The sequence below is a fragment of the Tursiops truncatus genome, chromosome 16 (genome assembly GCF_011762595.2).
Source record: "Tursiops truncatus isolate mTurTru1 chromosome 16, mTurTru1.mat.Y, whole genome shotgun sequence".
Taxonomy (NCBI): domain Eukaryota; kingdom Metazoa; phylum Chordata; class Mammalia; order Artiodactyla; family Delphinidae; genus Tursiops; species Tursiops truncatus.
Genome location: NC_047049.1, coordinates 38,501,402 through 38,523,255, shown reverse-complemented (window position 1 = coordinate 38,523,255; position 21,854 = coordinate 38,501,402). Strand labels below are relative to the sequence as shown.

The 21,854-nt window shown below is 38.7% G+C and overlaps 1 protein-coding gene and 1 long non-coding RNA gene across 3 annotated transcripts in view; one reads left to right on the top strand and one right to left on the bottom strand.

Annotated features, from left to right (window-relative positions):
• Window positions 1-6,612, top strand: part of A1CF (APOBEC1 complementation factor) — a 52,141-nt gene extending 45,529 nt beyond the window's left edge. For both annotated transcript variants that reach the window (XM_019930761.3, XM_019930754.3), the window contains exons 9-11: window positions 2,427-2,563; window positions 3,277-3,428; window positions 6,461-6,612. In XM_019930761.3, coding sequence (XP_019786320.1) covers window positions 2,427-2,563; window positions 3,277-3,428; window positions 6,461-6,612 — 441 coding nt within the window. The remainder of the gene's footprint in view (window positions 1-2,426; window positions 2,564-3,276; window positions 3,429-6,460) is intronic.
• Window positions 1-21,854, bottom strand: part of LOC141276822 (uncharacterized) — a 72,869-nt gene that overhangs the window by 42,514 nt on the left and 8,501 nt on the right. Inside the window, exon 2 of the long non-coding RNA XR_012327007.1 lies at window positions 3,051-3,141. This is a non-coding gene — a long non-coding RNA (uncharacterized lncRNA). The remainder of the gene's footprint in view (window positions 1-3,050; window positions 3,142-21,854) is intronic.

Sequence of the window (21,854 nt, the reverse complement as noted above, 5' to 3'; positions counted from 1 at the left end):
CGAGTATTGTGCTAGGTGCTGGGGATGGAAAAGTGAATATAACACAACCCTTGCCACCTAAAATCACACGGCAATCCAGTGAGAGGATCCTGACACATAATAATTACAATAAAATCTAGTAAGTGCCATGATGGAGCTTTGCTCAGAAAACACAAAAGCTAGTCAATCCAATCTATCTTGGGTTAAAACCTAAAATACACAACCTAATTAAAGTACTAGGATACCCAGAAATATTTTTAGAAAATAAAAAATAATCATTGTCATAAATTCTGTGTAATAGTTCTAAGAACTGCCATAGCATGAGTAATGATCTCTGGTTTTATATTAAATCCAGGTTAGAAATTGGTCATGCTTAATAGTAATATATGGGGCCTTCACTGGTGGCACAGTGGTTAAGAATCCACCTGCCAATGCAGGGGACACGGGTTTGAGCCCTGGTCCGGGAAGATCCCACATGCTGCAGAGCAACTAAGCCTGTGCGCCACAACTACTGAGCCTGCACTCTAGAGCCTGTGAGCCACAACTACTGAGCCTGCGTGCCACAACTACTGAAGCCCACGTGCCTAGAGCCCATGCTCCGCAACAAGAGAAGCCACCTCAATGAGAAGCCTGCGCACCTCAGAGAGTAGCCCCCGCTCACCACAACTAGAGAAAGCCCACGCGCAGCAACGAAGACCCAACGTGGGCAAAAATGAATAAATAAATAAAATAAATGTACCAAAAAAATATATACAGTAACATATGAGTAACTATCTCTATCAACTAATGGAAGTTTTTCTTAATTAATTTGTCTCTGAATTTCTGCAACTGTATCTTAGAAATTAAGGGCCATGCCACCCCGACCAGCATAGATGGAGCCTGGACAACTCCATGGTGGAGTTATGAACTTCCAACAAGAAGAGCAGGCTGCCCTGCAGAGTCAGAAGTTAGAGCTGGAATCCTTTACATGTGTTTGCACAATGGGCACAAACGAGCAGGCAGAATATCAGCCCGCTCAAGTAACTGACTATTGCCCAGGAACCTTAGAGAACAGTTTGTAGATGACAAGAGATGCTACAAAACTAAGAGTATTAAGAAGCAACAGTTAATAGAGGAGATAGGAGCAATCTATAAATTCAATAAACTGGAAAATGTCATGCTATTACAGCTGGATAAGCATTACAGCAAATGAGATAAGAAATTCCACAGACTCAACCTGGGAACTGTTCTGTCCCAAGAGTTATTTTTTAGGACTTACTCCCTGTTTTGCACAGTTTACTGGATCTGCTGACCAATGGGAGCATCAGGGCTTGTGGGCCACCAGAAATGGCTTCGGCATGAAGAAAATATGTGCCTTCAGGCAAGGTTTGGTTTGGAGTAATGACAGAGGAAAGAAGCATGAAGGAAGATTCCAAAAATCAGATCATAAAAATAGCCAGAAGTGGTGTTTTGCCAAACAAAGACATTGCAACTATCAACACCCCTCTATTTTTTTTTTTTTTTTTTTTGCGGTACGCGGGCCTCTCACTGTTGTGGCCTCTCCCATTGCGGAGCACAGGCTCCGGACGCGCAGGCTCAGCGGCCATGGCTCACGGGCCCAGCCGCTCCGTGGCATGTGGGATCTTCCCGGACCGGGGCACGAACCCATGTCTCCTGCATCGGCAGGCGGACTCTCAACCACTGCGCCACCAGGGAAGCCCCTGAACACCCCTCTATTAATGTTCATCAATAAATACTAACCCATTAAACTTTTTAACTCTATTTTTATGAAAATGTAAAGTTAAAACCGTATGACAAATGACATGAAATAGGAATAAATCCTTAGGTTATTTTCTCTAAACCATTATAAACAGAAGGATTCAGGGTAATAATGAGTAAATCCAGCTACAGAGTGCTGAAATATCAATTTTTTTTTTTTTTTTTTGCGGTACGCGGGCCCCCCACCGCCGTGGCCCGGAGCGCAGGCTCCGGACGCGCAGGCGCAGCGGCCACGGCCCAGAGGCCCAGCCGCTCCGCAGCACGCGGGATCCCACCGGACCGGGGCACGAACCCGCATCCCCCGCATCGGCAGCCGGACTCCCAACCACTGCGCCACCAGGGAAGCCCTGGAATATCAATTTTGTAAAAAACGGAATAAATATACCAAACAAATTGTACATTAAACTATTGGTAAAAAGTTAGAGCTAATGGACTAAACTAAAAGTGTATTAGAATAAATGGTGTGAAAATGATTTTCCTGAATTAATAGACACAACATTTTAAATGGAGTTCAAATTGAGTTCATCTTAAATTTTATGAGTCATTAAACCATGTGGCATTTTATCTCTTCTTATATTTGCTTAAACTCTGAAGATTCAAGTTTAAAAACCTGAAAGTTAGAGAAATAATGCAAATGTGATATTTGGAAGGGAAGTCACTTTTTTGTTGTTTTTTTTTTGCTCTTGTAGATATTAGAAGAAGTTTGTCAGAAAAATAACTGGGGACAACCTGTATATCAGCTGCACTCTGCCATTGGACAAGATCAAAGACAACTCTTCTTATACAAAATAACTATTCCTGCCCTGTCCAGCCAGAATCCTGTCATGTGTGTAACTTCTCCAAATTCCTAATCATTTCGATTTTAGAATGAGTCTTGTAAATTAAGTGTATTTTATCGCTATCTAAATAAGATAAATATTCAAGTCTACAACCTACTCATTTTTCATTCAGTGCAAACGCTGAGATGTGTATTTGGGATATACGTGACAGCTATGAGACTAGCATCTCAAAGCCCCTAAATTTCATATAGACAATGAAGACTGTGTACTCTCACCAACCAATGGAAAACTGCAGAGGTTAAGTGTAATAGAAGTGAAAACTATAGCCCATCCTTTTAGCTGTGTAGTATTTGGGTTGAACCATACGAAACTGCCCTTTTATACCTAATAACACCATGCCCTGCCATTTAAGTTTTGAACCAAAGCTATAACCTCTCTATTAGTGGTTATCACCTTCTCAATTTTACCTTGAGCCTGCATTTCTACATGTTTTAGGAACCATCCTGTTTCACACATACATTAGAAAGAACTTACAATGAGTTGCAAGTACGCTCCAGGAATGTCATCGTCCACCGATGTTCTAGGTCCATTCACAAATGCTCCAACATGCACGTATATCTGGAAGCTTTAAAAGCAGAGAGTGATAAGTCCCCACGCAAAATTCCATTATCCGATCAAAAAAGTGAACAGCGCCTTAGGTTTTCACCTGTCTCAGCTACATAAGTTTAAAATGCACACCCTGACTGACTTTGCTTTCCAGCCACCCTTTCACACCCCCGAAGCTAAGTGCCTATGTGGATGAAGCAAAGACATATGCAGCCGAGTACACCCTGCAGACCTTGGGCATCCCCACCGATGGAGCCGATGCCCAGACCGCAGCTGCTGCTGCCGCTTCTGCTACCGCATTTCCAGGTATGGAAAAATAATGCCAGAAATGGCACCCTGCAGAGAGTGTTTGGGAGACCCTCTTTGGGACCATGGACTCACAGAGTTATCTGTGAACTTCAACTACAATAAATCTGATTTACACCACCTGTGACCAAAAAGAATTTGCCCGATGAGCGAGCCATTAACAAGGCAAGAGAATTGAGCTGGGCAGCAGAGGAGGGTCTAGTCTCAGCTCAGCTATAAGCAGCTGTGTGACCTTAAATGAATCAATCTCTCTGCGTCTAGTTTGTTTGGGTTTTTACTTTTAGTAAGAGAGTTTAGAACTACCACATTCTACTACTACTACATTCGTGGATGATGTTTATTTGAACTCTTACTATGTGCCAGGCACTGACTTATCTCAGCAATGCTCATGACACCACAAGAGACAGGTTCTATCATCACGCACATTGTACAGATGAAGAAACCAACTACCATCAAGAGAAAGATTAAGTCATTTGGCCAAGGCCAATCAGCTTTTAAGCAATCCATGGACTCCCTCCCCAATTCTAATCTTCAGTTCTACTCAATTCTACTTGTATTGCTTTGCTTTCTGAAAGAAACGTGTAGATCGGATTTTTAAAAATTATCTTAAGACGAAAACTCTATGTGTGTGTGTGTGTGTGTGTGTGTGTGTGTGTGAGAGAGAGAGAGAGAGAGAGAGAGAGAGAGAGAGAGAGATGGAGAAAATGAACAAGAGAGACCATTTCAGTAAGTGGCTAATCAGGCTCATTTTATCTGTTCTATAATTTAGGTCTGGGGCATATGCTGATTACTTAAAGTCTGTCTGTAGATCAACATGCCTTCAGGGTCACATTTAAAAGACTTTTCCCCATTTATTATGTACCTACAACAAATGCTACTAATTAAAAATGAATCCTCTAGAGATTAAAGAGGACCAGACAAGAAATTTCTTTTGGAAATTTTTCCCTCAGCAGTTAGTTTGAGCAACTCCACTCTTTCTTGGTAATAAAAGTTTAGGTTCTTTCGAAGAAATCTGTCATTCTGACTTGTCATTGTGTTGGCATACCTCCTCCCATAAGCCCAAATCAGAGAGTTCTGACTAGACCTAGAAATAAGACACTCCTATCAATTGATTAATTCATATATTGGTCCTGTGTAGGTATGAGAACTGCTATATACGTCACATCCATAACACCTGAGCTGGCTCTCATTTCCTTTTATTTCTCAAAACTTGCAAATGTGGCCTCCATCCTGGCAAGTGAAGCCGAAACTAAGCATGCTTCCCACACAAATGTGACCTCAATTCCAGCTTTGCTCTTAGAACGTGGAGAAGATGCGTGATGCACCCCTTCGAGGTTATCAAGGCAACGGCTGCCGAGGGCCAGGTCCTTCCTGGGCTGTGCTGCAGCCATCAGCGCCGTGCTTGCTTTCCATGAAACGGGGTGTCTTGTGCCAGGCTTCTCAGTTCTTGCAAAAAGTTAAGGCCCTGTCTTGCAGAAAGCTGTACCCCAAAGACACCAAATTAATGTACTATAAAAATAAATGAGCCACTGCCAGGAGAATTTTAAAGTTTGCTTTTACATTGGAAAGGATTTGCTCTTTGCCCAAAAATATTTTATCTTATCCTCACTTTTATTTGCTCCTACAAGAAATAAAAAATTATTTAGAGCATGAGAATTGCCTTGGGAATGCCTAAGAATTTGAGAAGATCTTTTATAACTTGCTATGGAGTCAAGTAAAGAATAACAGGCTCCAAGGGAAGAATCTATTTAAAACACAAATGCTCTTGTACTTTAGAAATTAGCCAAATTGAAAAAGAAAATTCAATTTGCTTTTCAAAATCCCTAAAGGTAAAACCTACGTGACACACGCACATACACGTGTATTTTACTTACTTACTTTAGAAATACTGTTTCCAAAATTATGAAAGTAATTGTTAACATATTTCTCATATCCTTGGAAAATGTACCAAACTTCACTAGCACGTTAGTCAGCATTACTGCCCAAAGTGCACGAGCCAAGGAGGGGATTCAATTTTTTTACAAATAGTCCAGCCAGCTTCCCACTACCACTTCCTGAGAAGCCACCAGAAAGAAATCAATGTGCCTGGGTTTAGGCGGACTTCCACAACACATAAACCAAATGTGCTTTCTTTCTTTTCTTTTCTTTTTTAAAATCAGGTCCCCATTTTCTGCTTAAGCATACTTTTTCCCTTTTTCTCATCCTCTTTCACAATTTGGGGATCATCTCAGAAATAACCAGATTTGGGTCTAAGACATTAACAGGGAAATACTGCTTTTAGATAATAGCTATTATGCTCTTTTCTTCAAAAGTATTAATCAGCTAGACATGATAGCAATACAAAAGCACATGAGTATTTCCTTATCACTCAAGCCCCTTAGTTCTCTGACAGTAAGGACGAGCACTAAGACCTCTGCATACATCAAACACAGCTCGATGGTGGGGTGAGGTATTGTTTGTCCTATCCATTTAGACCAAAATGTGGACACCCTAGGTATGTGCTTTTATGGTGCTATATAGAAATACGCTAAAACTTTAACTACTTCTCTTATTGGTCTACCCAGTCCCTACAAACCTCCCTGGGTAAAGGCAATGGTTTTTAATATTCTATTTAGGTGAGGGTGGGGATGCAGCAGAACCAGACCCACAGGGCCCACCCCGATCTCCTTGCCAACCCATCAACTGCCTCCCCTCCTTTACAAGTTCTGAGACCCTCTGAAAAAGTTCTGGACATCAAACTTTAATCAGCTCCGCATTCTGTCAAGTTTCTGTTTCTTGGGGTCTATCCCCCATGTTGCCAGTTTTCTAAGAGTGAAACGATTCTGATATAAATGGTCGACCCCACTTTGAGGAAGACTCTTCCCTAATCAATGAGTCCAGATATTACATCCCCTGAGGGCACCTTTTAAAATGTACACGCTAACTTTTGGCTTTAAGCAATACGTTAAATTTTCATCTTTCATAAAGACCGTAAGCCAAAAGGAAGCAAATCTGAATCCCTTTCATGAAGTTTTCTCTGCCTTCTCCTCCAGGCTATGCTGTCCCTAACGCAGCTGCATCTATGTCTGCAGCCCAGCTCAAGCAAGCGGTGACCCTGGGACAAGACTTAGCAGCGTATGCAACGTATGAGGTCTACCCCACTTTTGCAGTGACTGCCCAAGGGGATGGCTATGGAACCTTCTGAAGACATCTTTCTTTTAAGAATAAAACACACAAAACTCAATCTAGAAGAAATACACCTCTAACTCGGTCCCCTAATGATCACACGTAATACTTGTCCCAGAGTGATGCCTTTCCTGAGACTGTACAGCTTACATTGATACTAACTGTAGAATCATGATATGAGAACTTTATTTCTAATGAAAGCCAATGTTAAGGAGCCATTTATCTAACAGGAAGCTAAAGAGCAATTGCCCCCCAGAGTTGTTCTTCCAAGGTTCCTGAGTGTCTGGGGAGTATGTTTACAAACCCTGACAGAGTGGAGAGAGATCTTTTAGCCAGCAAGATGTCAGGGGCTAAGCAGACCTGGACAACCAGTAACAACCAAGGGGGCCAAGTAATTCCAGAGTCTTAACCCCTGGCTTACAGCTGCTTTTGTAATACACAAAGTCACAAAAGGCTGAGGGACCGTAGGAGATGCTTTTCAAAGCACATTTCCCATTGCCCACTGCATGAGCACATTTCCAAAGCACATTTCCATTGCCCACTCCCATGGCTCACAGCCTGGACCTCGTGAGAGATTATCCAAGGTTTAATGGAGTCAGCATCATTTCAGTCTGAAAATTCCATCCAGTCAATTTGTCATAGGTCAGGATCTTCTCATCCCCTGCAGCCCCTGGGGACTAGGAAATTGATGTGCTATGTTACAGCTATTGTTAAGACAAATCCAGGCCCACTGTTTATTAAACTCATTAGCCCACACCTCTTTTTCCCTAGAACTCCTACGCTTCCTAAGGATGCCCACACCATAATAGTCATGCCAACTTGAAATGACTTTTTCTCATTTTAAACATTTTGACTTGTCCATATTGATCTATTTTCATCTCAATCTCATTTTGCTCATCTCCAATATCATAAAAAAAAATCAAATCTACAGCATTATGATACTTTTTGCTATTCAGCAAATTGGATGAAAAGTCATTTCAAAGGGAGGAGTGAAGATTTACTCTCGTTTCTATGATGTTTCTGTAGCACCCAGCCCACCATCCAGCATTCAGAGACAGTTATTAACCTGGGTTCAGCCTTGGACTATCTAACCCACTTATACTAAATCTCACGAGAAATCCACCGCCTTCTCTTCCTTTTACTTTCAATAAGTATCAGACAGCTTTACCATATCTGAGTCCTTTGGTTTTGAAGTTATCACAGGAGAACTTTATATCCATCACTGATTATTATTAGAAGCCAATTTTTCAGATATTCAGCAAGGGTGTTATTTATCAAAATCTCCTAGAGTTTTGGGTCTCTTCCCTAGAACATCTGAGGTGAGTGTGCTACAAAAACTGGGGAGAAGGCACTGCTTTCTTTCCATACTTATAAATGATGGCTTTTTGTTCAAAACAGAAATAATCAAAGTCCAAACACAAAATACCTATTACTACCACTCCAGTCTCATTAGTGGTTTAAGACATACAGTACTAGATTTCCATTTCCCTTGGCTTTTGTAAAATTCTGCAAGACTAAAGGGAAGACATAAACACCAAAGCATAGAAAAATCTGTCAACTCTTGAATGGAATTCTGTGACCTCCAAATCAGGCCAGATTCCAATGGAAATCAGGTAAATTCCAACAACAATTAAGAGTCCTTGTAACCTTTCTGTTCTACTAACTCCAATCTGATATCAAAGGCCTCAAGGCTACAGCTAAAACTCTGAAAGGCCTCATGCTTTCAGCTTTGTTTTGCTTTTCATATTTCCCAGACTTGACTGCACATTAGAAATACCTGGAGAGCTTTTCAAACTGCCAATGCCAGGGTCACACCTCATACCAGCTACATCAGAATGTCTTGGGATCTGAGCCGGACATCAGTTTGTTTGTTTGATTGTTCTTAAAGATCTTAGCTGATTCAAGTGTACAACTAAGTTTGGGAACTGCTGTATTCTTTGTATTTCCACTCTATTTTAATACTTTTTATTTTTAACATCTTTATCGGAGTATAGTTGCTTTACAATGGTGTGTTAGTTTCTGCTTTATAACAAAGTGAATCAGTTATACATATACATATATCCCCATATCTCTTCCCTCTTGCGTCTCCCTCCCTCCCACCCCTCTAGATGGTCACAAAGCATGGAGCTGATCTCCCTGTGCTATGCGGCTGCTTCCCACTAGCTATCTATTTTACATTTGGTAGTATATATATGGCCATGCCACTCTCTCCTACTAGAGAATGAACTTGAGGATATGGGGAGGGGAAAGGGTAAGCTGGTATTTTAATACTTTTTTATTTCACTTTTATTAAATAGAAAAATGCAAGAAAAATTGTCTAAGTTAAAATAGATAGCCAGATATTTTTACATATGTTCATCTCATGAAAAGTATGAATGTGAATATAATTCATACTGGCTTCAAACTAACTCTTGGGCCAAACTAATTCTAAGTATGAGAAAGTGAAACATTCCTCCTTAAGCAATTCTTAGGTCCAAATTTACACTCCTCCACAGATCTGCTTTCATACTCAAGGAGAGTAATTACAGTGGGGGCAGGCAAATTGCTAATCAGTCCAAAGAAGCATTCCAAATTCCAAGAACAAAAGTTTTAATGTTCTTTAAAATTTTTGAAAATAAACATAAAAAGGCACTCTGCATATCTAGTATATGCAAAAAAGAAGGTATGATACAGAGGAGTTTTAAATTTAATCAAAATGAACAATTAGTTAATACAGGAATCATTTTATGAGAAAAAATCATTATTCCAGATTAAATCATAATCACTTTTTAAAAAGATTAAGAGCAGAGACATAAATATATAATAGTAGCAAAGTATCAAGAAAATTACCACTGGAATATCATCTCATTACTTGCTCAAGGAAAATAGTCACAAGTATTCATAACATTTACTTCCTGAGAACTAGTTTTATTCAAGTGAGTAGATGTGATTTTATTTTTTGCTGAAATCTTACTTTATTCTAGTAAAATCTAGAGAATTCCATTTAGAACATAAATCATAGAAAGTATCAATGTGTTCGTCATGCCATATGTTTGCATTGCCTTTGCCCAAATTAAGTAATGTAGAGCAACTCCTGTTATGATGAGTTTGAAACTTTAAAAATTGGGATTTTTAAAAAGATCAAGCGTAGAACCAAAGGTTTATTTTGCATTATGTTTATAGTTTTGAACTTCATAAATTAACACTATTTTTTTTTTTTTTTTTGCGGTACGTGGGCCTCTCACCGTTGTGGCCTCTCCCGTTGCGGAGCACAGGCTCCGGACGCGCAGGCCCAGCGGCCATGGCCCACGGGCCCAGCCGCTCCGCGGCACGCGGGATCCTCCCGGACCGGGGCACGAACCCGCGTCCCCTGCATCGGCAGGCGGACCCCCGACCACTGCGCCACCAGGGAAGCCCAATTAGCATTTATTTAATACCTATCATACCTTGTGTATCAATATCTTTTTCTATTTCTTACTTTAATGCTTAATAGAAGAAAATCTTCATAGAAACAAAATTAAAATGAGTCAACCCACTAAGTGACAACAACAAAATACCCAAACCAATAATTTAGAAACATCTAGTAAATTAGGATTGGGTTTCTAAATTTGGGTAATTAATAGTTTAATGAGAATTAAAATCAGCCCTATGTTACTTAGGAGGAAATGAAACAGCAGTGAGATTAGATATCAATTTCTTATCTATAAAAATGCTTCCTCTTCTTAAATTGCTATACTCCTCTCCCACCCCATTAATTTAGCTAGAACTGCCTTTAACTGCCACAAAACATAATTTTCCTAGATGACTATCCACACCCATCCATCCCCGCCCAAACCTGGTATCACGCCAAACCACACGATATTCGGGTGACAGCACCCAAAATGCTGCTAGAAAGCTACCTCGTGTTAAGAAAACACTGACTTCAAAAAATATCTAACAAACGAGAACGTATTTCAAAAAATATCTAACAAATGAGAACGTATTTCCAAACCACAGGTGTTTAACTTTCCAATGATGGATGGAAATTAAATTATAGCTATGTATTGCTAATAGCTATGCAGGAAATTTTAGTCTTACATAAAAGTTTTTTTACAAAAACATTCTTCCAATCACACAGATTAGCTTTTCAGAAATACTGCTTCAATATAATTTTTAATTTATGTTAATTTTCGCTATATTTTTAAATGACTATCTTATCGTTCTTTCTTGGGCAGCTGGGTCACAATTTGAATTCATGGGGACAGGGAAACTTTCCAGGGTGCCTTCGCAGAATAAGGGTCAATAAAGAAAGTTAGGATTTTCAGTAAACTGTCTTGTATTCAAAGCTACAAAGTTTGATAAAGTTTATTATTGTTGTGCAACTCCAGCCCTGTCCCAGATTTCCTGAAAGTAACTTACAACTAAAAGGGAACAAGGTGCCCGATATTGACACAAGGCCATGATCATGTATTCCCCCCTTGCACTCATATAGAAGTTTCCAGGGGGTGAAAACATAGCTACAACTTAACCTAGAGAATTAGGTTAAGAATTAGGTTTTTATATTTTGTAGATATATTTTTATATATTGTAGAGACATCTGCTAAAGACAAAACTAAGTTTCAAATATGACACCATAAGTGAACTTTATGATAAACACTTTTAAGAGAAAATACTAATAGCATAATTTAGGAATTTTAAAATGCTTATTGAAAGAGAAACTAGGCAACAGACATTCCTACCTGACAGGCAACGGTTATCTACTGGGTTTTGTCAAATCTGATGTTGAAATTTCACTTCATTCTAGTGACATCTTGAAAATGCTCTCGGTTTAATGAGAACATATTCATAGAAAGTGGAAAGTATCCACAAACTGTATGTTTGTGTTTGCCAACATTAGAACAAAGCAAAGCAAGTCCTGCTGTAATTAGTGAAACTATTAGGAAAATAAGATTTTTTTCTGACCTCCATACCTATCTCTTTACTTATGGAGTAAAACATTAAAAAAATTTTTTTTTTACTCAATAAAAAATGGGTACAGAATATTCTATTGCCCCCAAAATGTCCAACATTTTAAAAGCCAGCTTTTTCTTACAATGTTGATACAGAGTATAGGATGAACAAATTCAATAGGGACAGCAATGTATACCTTGAACACACAGACTCATTGATGGGAAACGGCAGAGTTTATGCATCCCCAGTTACCCTCAGTTTTGTAGGAAAGATAAAAGAACACCTTATAGTTTAGCTAATAGTGAAGAGAAGTTCATAACTGATCTAGAAGTAAAAAGTAATTAGGAAACCAGAGCCTCCATGCATTCAAAAGTGCCTGGAATAAAATATAGAACTCTTCTGCGTCACCTCTCCCTTGTGGACGTTTCTCCTATTTTGAGAGGGAAATCAGGAAAAAGAATATAGCCCATTCTCTCTTCACATATGGTACTTTGTCTAAGGGGAGGAGAGATACCAAGAAACAGGTCTTTAAAGAAAGTTAGCTGCCAGCAGGAATTTCTTGAAGACAGAAGAGCATCCACCCCACTCATGGTTTAACACCATCTCTCTGGAGTGACAATACATCCTGGTTTGCCAGGACAGTGCAGGCGTATGTCTGTTGTCCCACTATAAATATTAACAATCAACAATTAAAATGAACAACTGTCCCCCTTACTCTCAACTTTGTCTCAGTTTAGACAACAGATTATACAGTGACCCCATTTTTATGGCTCTTTTTGTTTTTTTTATTGTTGTAGAATTGGCTTTATCCTCTCTAGAGCAGATACAGCTTAAACTAAAAGGCCCTGCCACTTCTTTCTGACTGGGGTAGGATCATGGTGAACACAGAGGAAGGCAACATCTTCTCCTCCACTCTTCAATCCACTCCCCATCTAGCTGACCCTCTACTGCCCCTTGCTGGTCCTAGTTTTCTTCCCACTGCCCCTGGGCTCTGGGTCCTGAGTTCTGCCTTTTGTTGACAGAGCTAGCAGCCACTTGGCCACATGGTGCAGAAGAAAAGATGAAAGATAGCTCTTGGGGGCATGTGCTTAGCCTGTCAAGGTCAAGAGGGCATTAGTAGGGTCTTAGAGCATTTGCTGGGTTCTTTCTTCCTGGAACCAAGCTACCTACACCTCAAACCAGAAAGGACTTCCTGTGTGAATCTTCATATTAAGAGGCATGATGTCTTTTTCCCTCCTTCTGTGTTTTCCAGATTTGCTCAAACACTGACTCCCTTCTATTTAACTTCACCATTATGTTTGCTCATCAACTATCTTTCACCCCAAATCATCATATAATCCCATATAAAGAATTTATTATTTTTAATGGAAAATAATGTTAACAGATAGTTTCCTTTTTAACAGGAATTCCTTTTCACTCTTCCTTTATTCTCTTTACTAATATTGAGAATTAAACAAAGTTTACAGTCTCTATTGCTATTAACCCACAAAACTATTCTTCATAGAATGTATGATCAGTCTGTGTTTACTATGCACCTACTCTTATGCCAGAAACTGTGAACACAAATCTATTTTAAAAAATTTCTTCCCTCAGTGGGGTACACAGTCTAGTGATCCATTCTGCAGTTTTTAAAACTGAATATAATTGCACGTATTTAAGTGTGTCATCTGGTAAGTTTTGTCACTTAGTCAGAATCCCCAAAATAAATCGACTCTGTTCTAAACCTTGTTTCCACTATCACTGCCAAACACTAGGTTCGTGTAGTAAGCCTTTTTAAAGACGAATTTAACTCTTGATCTATCGTTATTGCTACTTAAGTAAAATGAGTTTTCAAATATTTTCCCCAGAAGAAATATAAAAGACTATGCAAAAATGTAAAAAGAAGAAAAAAGTTTAGTTAGAGACCCAGAAGGAGCTTTAAAACATGGAGCTGACAAACTCACATACTGATTTATGATGTTAATGAGCAGGGACTCATGCTTTTTATTTACTTGAAAACAGTTTGGTTATTAACAACTTCTATTTTCTAAATATACCTGTGTTTATAAAATTAAAAACTCTGCCTAAAAAGCCTTATCTATACCTATATTTTTTGCAGTAAATGATTTACAATGAAGTATACCTATTTTCAAATGTAAATTTATTTTGAAACTTGGCATTTTCTACAATAATTTATAAGGGATTTTTGGGCTCACAGGCTGCAGATAAGTCTATTAAATCAATCTGTCATTATCACTGGTTCAAATATGTGATGTAATTATTGGCATTTTTATCCCTATTTCTTCATGAGTTCTTTTTTCTACTTTTCTGACTGCAATATAGCCAGATATTATTATCTCTTCTCTTAATGAAAAGCATGCTGTCAGCAAAATGTATCTCTAGTTTCTAGATGTTAAACAATCTCTTCTTTTCCTTTTTGTTATTATTGACATTATTTATGTGAAGTTAGTTAGCTGAGGTACCAAGAAACAAAAACAGTATTAAAGAGTATGCATAAAGCACTTATTTTTGTACTTTGAGTACAATGTTTTATAAAACTCTGTGATCTATCTATATATACTGAGTAAAATTACAACATTCATTCATTGGGAAAATAATCATTGGTTTGGAAGATAATGGGCACTGTAGAATCATAAATCACATGAAATGAGAAATAATGCAATATTGTGATGACTAGTGTAATTCCAGGATGGTAAAATGATTTTAACTGAATTTTCAAGCACCATTATAAAGTTTTTAAAAGTATCAACATGTGTTGCTGATTCATTTTTTCTTTCCTGAAAACTAAAGTTTTGCTCTTTTTGAGCAAATACCTAAATATTAAGGATCCATAATTGCAGTGTCCCTTTGGCGACTCCTTTACATTCACGTATTTTATAAAATTTCCCTCTGGTGCATCTTCTGAAGATAAATGTAACTTTTAATGATTGAGTGCATTATTTTCCAATCAATAAAGAAAACAAGAGGAATACTAAGAAACAAAAAAAATAATGAGAAAACATGACTCCAGAAAGGTAAGTGGGCTGTGAAGTCAACATTTACCCTGGGGGTAACTGCTGATCCCTTAATGGACGGGAGCAGAGGTCAGTAAACCATCCCTGGAGGACCAAATCCAGCTGCCTGTGTTTTGTTGGCCCTTGAGCTAAGGATGGTTGTAGTATTTTTATAGGACTGAGCTAAGATGTTTTTTACATTTTATAAAGTTGTTTTGAAAAAAAGGAAGAATTTGTGACAATGTCCATAGATGGCATATAAAGACTAAAGACTTTGCCATCTGGCCCTTTACAAAAAGTTTGCCAACCCTGCACTAAGCCAATACCACACATTTTGATGGTATTAACAGAATACCTTCTGTTACAGGTAGCATCCCACTTCTAGGTACCAAATTCTGAATTAGCTAGGATTAGGTTTGGCTGCCAGTGACAGTCCAAAATGGCAGTGGTTTAAATAATATAGCAATTTATTTCTCCTCACCCAAAGTCCCAAAATGCAGTACAATGCTGGTATTGTGTTTCACAATATCATGAACAGAGAGTCTCTTCTGCTGCTTTACCTGCATGGTCTCAATCTCATGATCTAAAATGATGGCACCTACATTCTACATAGGAGGATAGAGGCAGGACAAAGAAGAAGAGGAAAAGACACCTACTAGCTTTCCCTAAAGGAAATTTACTGGAAGCTGCCACACAACACTATGGCTTCCATCCCATTGGCGAGAACTTAGGCCTAGCTGCAAAAGAAGAATGGGAAATGTAGTCTTCACCTGGGCAACCATCAGAAATTATTTTACTATGGAAGAATGAATATTGAGGGAAAGCTAGCAGAGTCTGCCACAAACACCCACATCACAGGAAATATGTGAGAGTTAAATAAGTAAGCACTTGAGATCATTCAGCACTGGGCTTGGCACATGCTAGATGCCTAGGATCCTTGCCTCCCTCCCCTTCACCAAATAAAAGAAACTGTCAATTTACCTCAGAATTTCTTAAAGTGTTGTCACCCATTGAAAGTATAGTTGTGGTACGTATGGTTCCACTGAAACCTCCTGGTATTCCCACCATTAAATAATCCCTCTCCTTGAGTTCAGTGTGGACCAAGTGGCTCACTTCTAATGGACAGAATATGGGATATCACTTCTGAGATAAGGTTGTAAAAGATTAGGATTTCCATCTTGCTGGGATCTTGCTAGCTCATCTTGCTTGTTCACTCTCATGAAGCCAGCTGCCACGTTGTGAGCTGTGCTATGGAGAGGGCCATATGGTAAGGAACAGCCTGTGAGTAACTAAGTCAGGCCAAGAGCCACATGACTGGGCTCAGAAGCAGATTCCTCCTCAATAGAACTGCAGTCCAGGCTAACAGAGTTAACGGCAGATTATGAGAGATTCCGAAGCAGAGAACCCATCTAAACTGCATCTTGATTCCTGTTCCACAGGAGGTAAAACGTGTTAAGTTGCTAAGTTCTAGGACAATTTGTTGTGAAACAGTAGATAATTAATGAAACAGTGAAAAGTTATAAAGTTATAGTGAATGCAAATGTGCTTATTTGAGAGTCATTGAAGCTGTTATGCAAAATCAGAGAAATAAACTCAATTTTTAAATTTATGAATAACTTTGCTGTTGTCCGTATGCAGGAGCATATGCCCAATACTAGGGAGGATTAAAGCTAAGGAGGTTGGAGATACCTGATTGGAAGTGCTCAAAAATGTTGGCTGAGTGGAAAGAAGAAAGGAAGGGAGGGATGGATGAAGGGAAAGAGTGAAGGATGGAGGAAAGAAGAAAGGAAGAAGGGAAGGGAAGGGTAGAGAAAGAGAGGAAGGGAAAGACAAAGAAAAGGAAGACATTAACTTAAATTCTACTCTCACTTTATCCCCCTTTCTCAGAAGATCCATCTGTCTATCATTGCTTCAGTAAAGGTATCTGGCCAAATATCAACCAGAGATTCCACGCAAGGCTTTCTGACAGTGGTTTTCCGAAAGATTTATCAATTCAAAGAATTTACAGGAAGTGAAAAAGTCGGAGATAGTGATTCATAGTATAGAGAGAGTATCATAGAGAAGGAAGAGGAATGACGTGTGCCCTCATCTCCAAAACAGAATGGGGATGGGGAGAGAGAGAATAGTGAGGCCTGAAAAGCCAAGAATATAGGGAATTTGGAGTCTGCATCCAAGCAGCACCCACCAGAAGGTAATGAGATCTTAGAAAAGAACGGCTGCAGAACAAGTTCAGGCAGGCTTGAATACACACCCATGCCCCAAACAGAGCCGGGACTTCTCAAAGGAAATCAGAGGGGCTAAAGCAACAGACACACTGGCCTTCTCAGAAGGTATCTCTGTGCCCCAGTAATGAGGACCAGATCCTCCATTCCTACTACTACGAAGGACACCAAAGATCGTAACACAATCTCAGGAATGGGAGGATGAGCCTTGGCAAGCTTTTGTTTTAACCCACCCCACAAAACGGGAGTCAGTCAAAATTCAAGTTGAGTTATAGAAAAATAAAGTGATTTTTTTTTTTCTTTAGTGCTTGTGTCTGTGGACTGAGACCTGCTACTCCATCATTCGAGGTCAACCTCAGCATAGTTCCAATTGTTCTTTTTAACCCCATGCTGCCTTGCAGAGTGGCTAAAAGCACAAGCTTTGTAGCCAGTCAGAACGAAGTCTGCCCTGCCACTACTTATGGTTGGGAATGAGAAAATAACTTAACCTACCTGATTCTGTTTCCTCATTCATTAGGGAGAAATTGTAACATCTCCCTTATAGGGTTGCTATGAGAATTGAGATCATGTACCTAGGAGTACTCATCATAATGCCTGACATGGTAAGAATCAAAAAAGCTACCAAAGCTTAATCAAGAAGAAACAGATAACTGGAATAGTCCAATAGCTTTAAAAAATTGAAAAAATTGTAGATAAAAACTTGCACACAAAGAAAACTGCATGTCCAGATGGCTTCACTGTAGAATTCTACCAGACATAAAGGAAGAAATAATAACAGTTCTATTTACAATATTTTAATTTACAATAATTTATACAAATTATTCCAGAAAATTGAAAAGGAAGGGATATTTCCACGCTTATTCTATGAGGCCAGCTTTACCCCAATAAATAAGGCAAAGAAAGTTTAAAAGAAAACCTTATAATCATAACAATTCTCAGCCCTAAGAATTAAAGGGAACTTCCTTAAATTGATGAAGAGCATCTACAAAAAAAAATCTATATCTAAAATTATAGTAATGGTGAAAAACTCTAGGCTTTCTCCCTGAGATAACATACAAGACCTGGGTGTCCAATTCTACCACTTCTATTCAGCACTGTGCTGGAGGTTCTTGCCAGTACAATAAAATAAGAAAAAGAAATTTTAAAAATCTAGATTGAAAAGAAAGAAGTAACACTGTCTTTATTCAGAGACAACATGATAGCCTACATAGAAAATGTGAAGGACTCTACAAAAAAGCTAATAGAACTAATAATTGAGTTTAGCAAGCTTGCAGGATATAAGATCAATATACAAAAATCAACTATATTCCTATGCACTAGTAACAAACAATCCAAAATTGAAATTTAAAAGGCAATACAATTTGCAACACCATCAAAAAATATGAAATGCATAGATTTAAATTTGACAAAAGATGTGATGCCTATACAATGAAAACTACAAAACGCTTCTGAGATTAGAGAAAGTAATTAAAGATAAATTAAAGAAAGTCTAAATAAACGGATAGATACACCATGTTCATGGGTCTGAAGATTCAATACTGTTAAAAATGTCAATTCTCCCCAAGCTGATCTATAGTTTCAATGCAATCCCAAACTCAGCAGACTAGCAGACTTATTTAGACACTGACAAGATGATTCAAAAATTTATATAGAAATACATATAGAATATGGTAACACAACTTTGAAAAGAACAAAGTTTGAGGTTTTATACTACCTGAGTTCTAGATTTTTTATAAAGCTAAAGTATCCCAGACACTGTGGTATTGGTGTCAAAATAGAGAAATAGATCAATGGAGCAAAACCGAGTCCAAAAAGAGAGTCATATATACATATATATGTGTGGGTGTATGTGTATACACACATATATATAACTGATTTTTGACAGCAGTTCAAAGTCAGTGAAAAAGGACAATCTTTTCAACAAATGGTGATGGAACAAAGGATATTTATATGTAAAACAATAAATTTTGATCCATACCTCACACTCTACATAACAGCTAACTCAATATTGATCATAGAATAAAATGTAAAGCCTAAAACAATAAAACTTCTAGAAGAAAAAAATAAGAGAAAAATCTTGTGACCCTAAGATAGGCAAAGGTTATTTAGATATAATACCAAAAGCATAGTTTTATATGAGAACAAACTGATAAATTGAACTTCATCAAAATGTAAAACTTCTGGCATTCAATAGAGAATGAAACAAGCCACAGATTAGGAGAAAATCTTTGCAAAGCAAGTATTTTATAAAGACATGTATCCAGACTATGTAAAGAACTCTCAAAACTTAACACTAAGAAAACAAAACAACCCAATCAAAAATGGGCAAAAGATATGAATGGACACTTTGGTGAAGCGGCAAATAAGTACATAAAAAGATGTTCAACATCATTAGTCCTAAGGGAAATGAAAATTAACACCCTAGAAAACGTCTCTATAAATGTATTAGAGTAGCCAAAACTTCAAGAGACAGACCATACCAAGTGTTGGCAAGGATGTGGAAGAACTAGAACTCTTTTTTTTTACGCGCAGGCTCAGTGGCCATGGCTCACGGGCCCAGCCGCTCCGCGGCATGTGGGATCTTCCTGGACCGAGGCACGAACCCGCGTCCCCTGCATTGGCAGGCGGACTCTCAACCACTGCGCCACCAGGGAAGCCCAGAACTAGAACTCTTATACACTGCTGTTGGGAAGGTAAAATGATACAATCACTCTGGAAAACAGTTTGGTAGTGCCTTAGAAAGTTAAATGTACAGGTACTATATGATCTAGCCCAAGATAAATGAAAGCATATTTGTATACAGAAAGTTATACATGACTGTTTCTACCAGCTTTATCTGTAATAGCCAAAAATCCATCCACATAATGGAATACTACTCATTAAGAAAAGGGAACGAAGTATTGACACATTGCTACACGGATGAATTTTAAAATAACTATGCTGGGTGAAAGAAAACAAACATCAAATAGCACATACAGTATTACTCCATTTTCTAAAATACTAGAAAGCACGAACTATAGTGAGAAAAAACAGTGGTTGCCTGGGCTTGAGGCTGAGAAGGGCAGGGTGATGGCAAATGATTCTGAGCAAACATTTCTGAGTGATGAATGTGTTTACTATTATGAATATGGTGATGTTTTCACAGGCATATAAATGTGTCAAAACTTATCAAATTGTGTAATTTAAATATGTACTGTGTATTATATATCAAATGTAACTCAGTAAAGCTGCATTTAAAAAAGTTAAACACATACCTATTATATGATCTAGCCATTCTTTTCCTAAGTCTTGATCCAAATATGTACACAAAGACTTGTTCATGAATGTTCATAGAGGCTTTATTTGTAACAGTCAACAACTGGAAAAAGCCCAAACGTCCATCAACAGATGAATGAACGGATAAACAAATTGTGGTACACTCATACAAGGAATGTTGCTCAGTGATAAATAGAATGAACAATTGATACATGCTACAACGTGATTGAAGCTCCAAGTAAGTATGCTAAGTGAAAGAACTCAGACAAAAGAGATTCATTTATATAAAATTCCAGAATATGCAAACTCTTCTACAGTGAGAGAAGGCAGATCATTGGTTGCCTGGGGGACCGGAGTGGGGCGTGGTGGGGTGGAGTGGAGTGGGAGGGATGGATTACCAAGCAGCAGTTGGACACTTGGGAGCGTGATGGATACGTTTATCCTCTAGACTGCAATGATGGCTTTGTGAGTATATACATGTCAACGTGTATCAAATTGTATAATTTTATTATGTGTAGTTTACTATGTGTCGACAAAACCTCAGTATTGAAAAATGGGTATGAAATAGTAAAAGCAGCAGGGTAATTAGAGAAATCAAGGGACGAGGATTCTGAGGATCTGGGTACAAGAAAGTGTTGCCAGAAGAAAAAAGAAAGGACAAAAGTATTGGCTCAGCTAAATGGCTGTGTACCCATCAATAGGTACTCTATCACTTCTGGGCCCCCATTCCTGATTGCGTGATGTGAAAATGGTTAGATTTGATGCTCTTTAACATTTGGTCCACTTATAACAGGCTGTGCTGCCATTTTTGATCATTGACATCAGGGTTCTTCAAAATAGACTTTCAAGAGACGGCAGTGAGCTTCCTTAAGAAGCTTCAAAATCCTTATCAACTAAAGAGATAGGCATGCTTCACACGCCACACTTCCAGTCCCCTGGGAAGGGACCACACCCTCCCCAAACCCTGCAGGATCTCAGAACAAGTGCCCTAGGCAGTCAAATGTTTTCAATGGAAACCTGATTTACTCTTATCTTGGTAGCTCCTACAGGTCTGCAATTCTGCTGACACAGACCCAGAAATAACTTTCTGCTGTTCTAATGAGAACACAACCTGGAAAATCTAAATTGGAGAGATAATTACCCTCTCTGACCTGGTTTTTCCAAAGGTGGTGGGTAGAGTGTGAGCAATATTAGCCTATATCCTCCTCCTGGTAGTTATGAAAATTTAAACTCCTGTGTGGTTGTGTACGGTTACATTATAACTTATTAGTACTCAGGGTGAGCTCTCTTGGCTTGTTTTTTCTGATAAGAGCTGGGATAAATCATGACCCTTGGCTTGTCTTACTGATTTCCTGTTAGAGGTTGTGGACTTTATTGTTAGCCTAATGTGTCTCTGCTAAGTGCTTTGGGAAACATGTTCCAATGTCCAAACACAGTCCCACCCCCCAACCAAGTTCATGAGAAAAAACATTCATGAGATAAAACACCCAATCTAGTGCTACTGTGAAAGTCAAAATATTCTGAGGCTTGTGATTGAACAGAGGAGAGAGCTAGAGTCAGATACTGATCCCTCTCATTTGCTTCTGCATAGTAGAAATTTCCTAAAGGTGCATAATCTTGATGTAACTCTAGGGTACCTGGCTCAATGCCAGGCACCAATGGGGGAGTCAAGTGGCCTGAGTTCTAGTCCCAGATTTACCACCAACTTACACTATGTCATTGGTCAAACCATGTAAGGCGTCTGGGTGGTCAGTCTCCTCTTCTATAAAATGAGATCAGGTGCTCCCCACTCCATTGCCTTGAGGAACCAGGTGAATAACCCCAATGAGTGAAGGTCCCAAGTAGGGCTCTACAGGATAGGACAGGGTACCGTCTACCTGAGT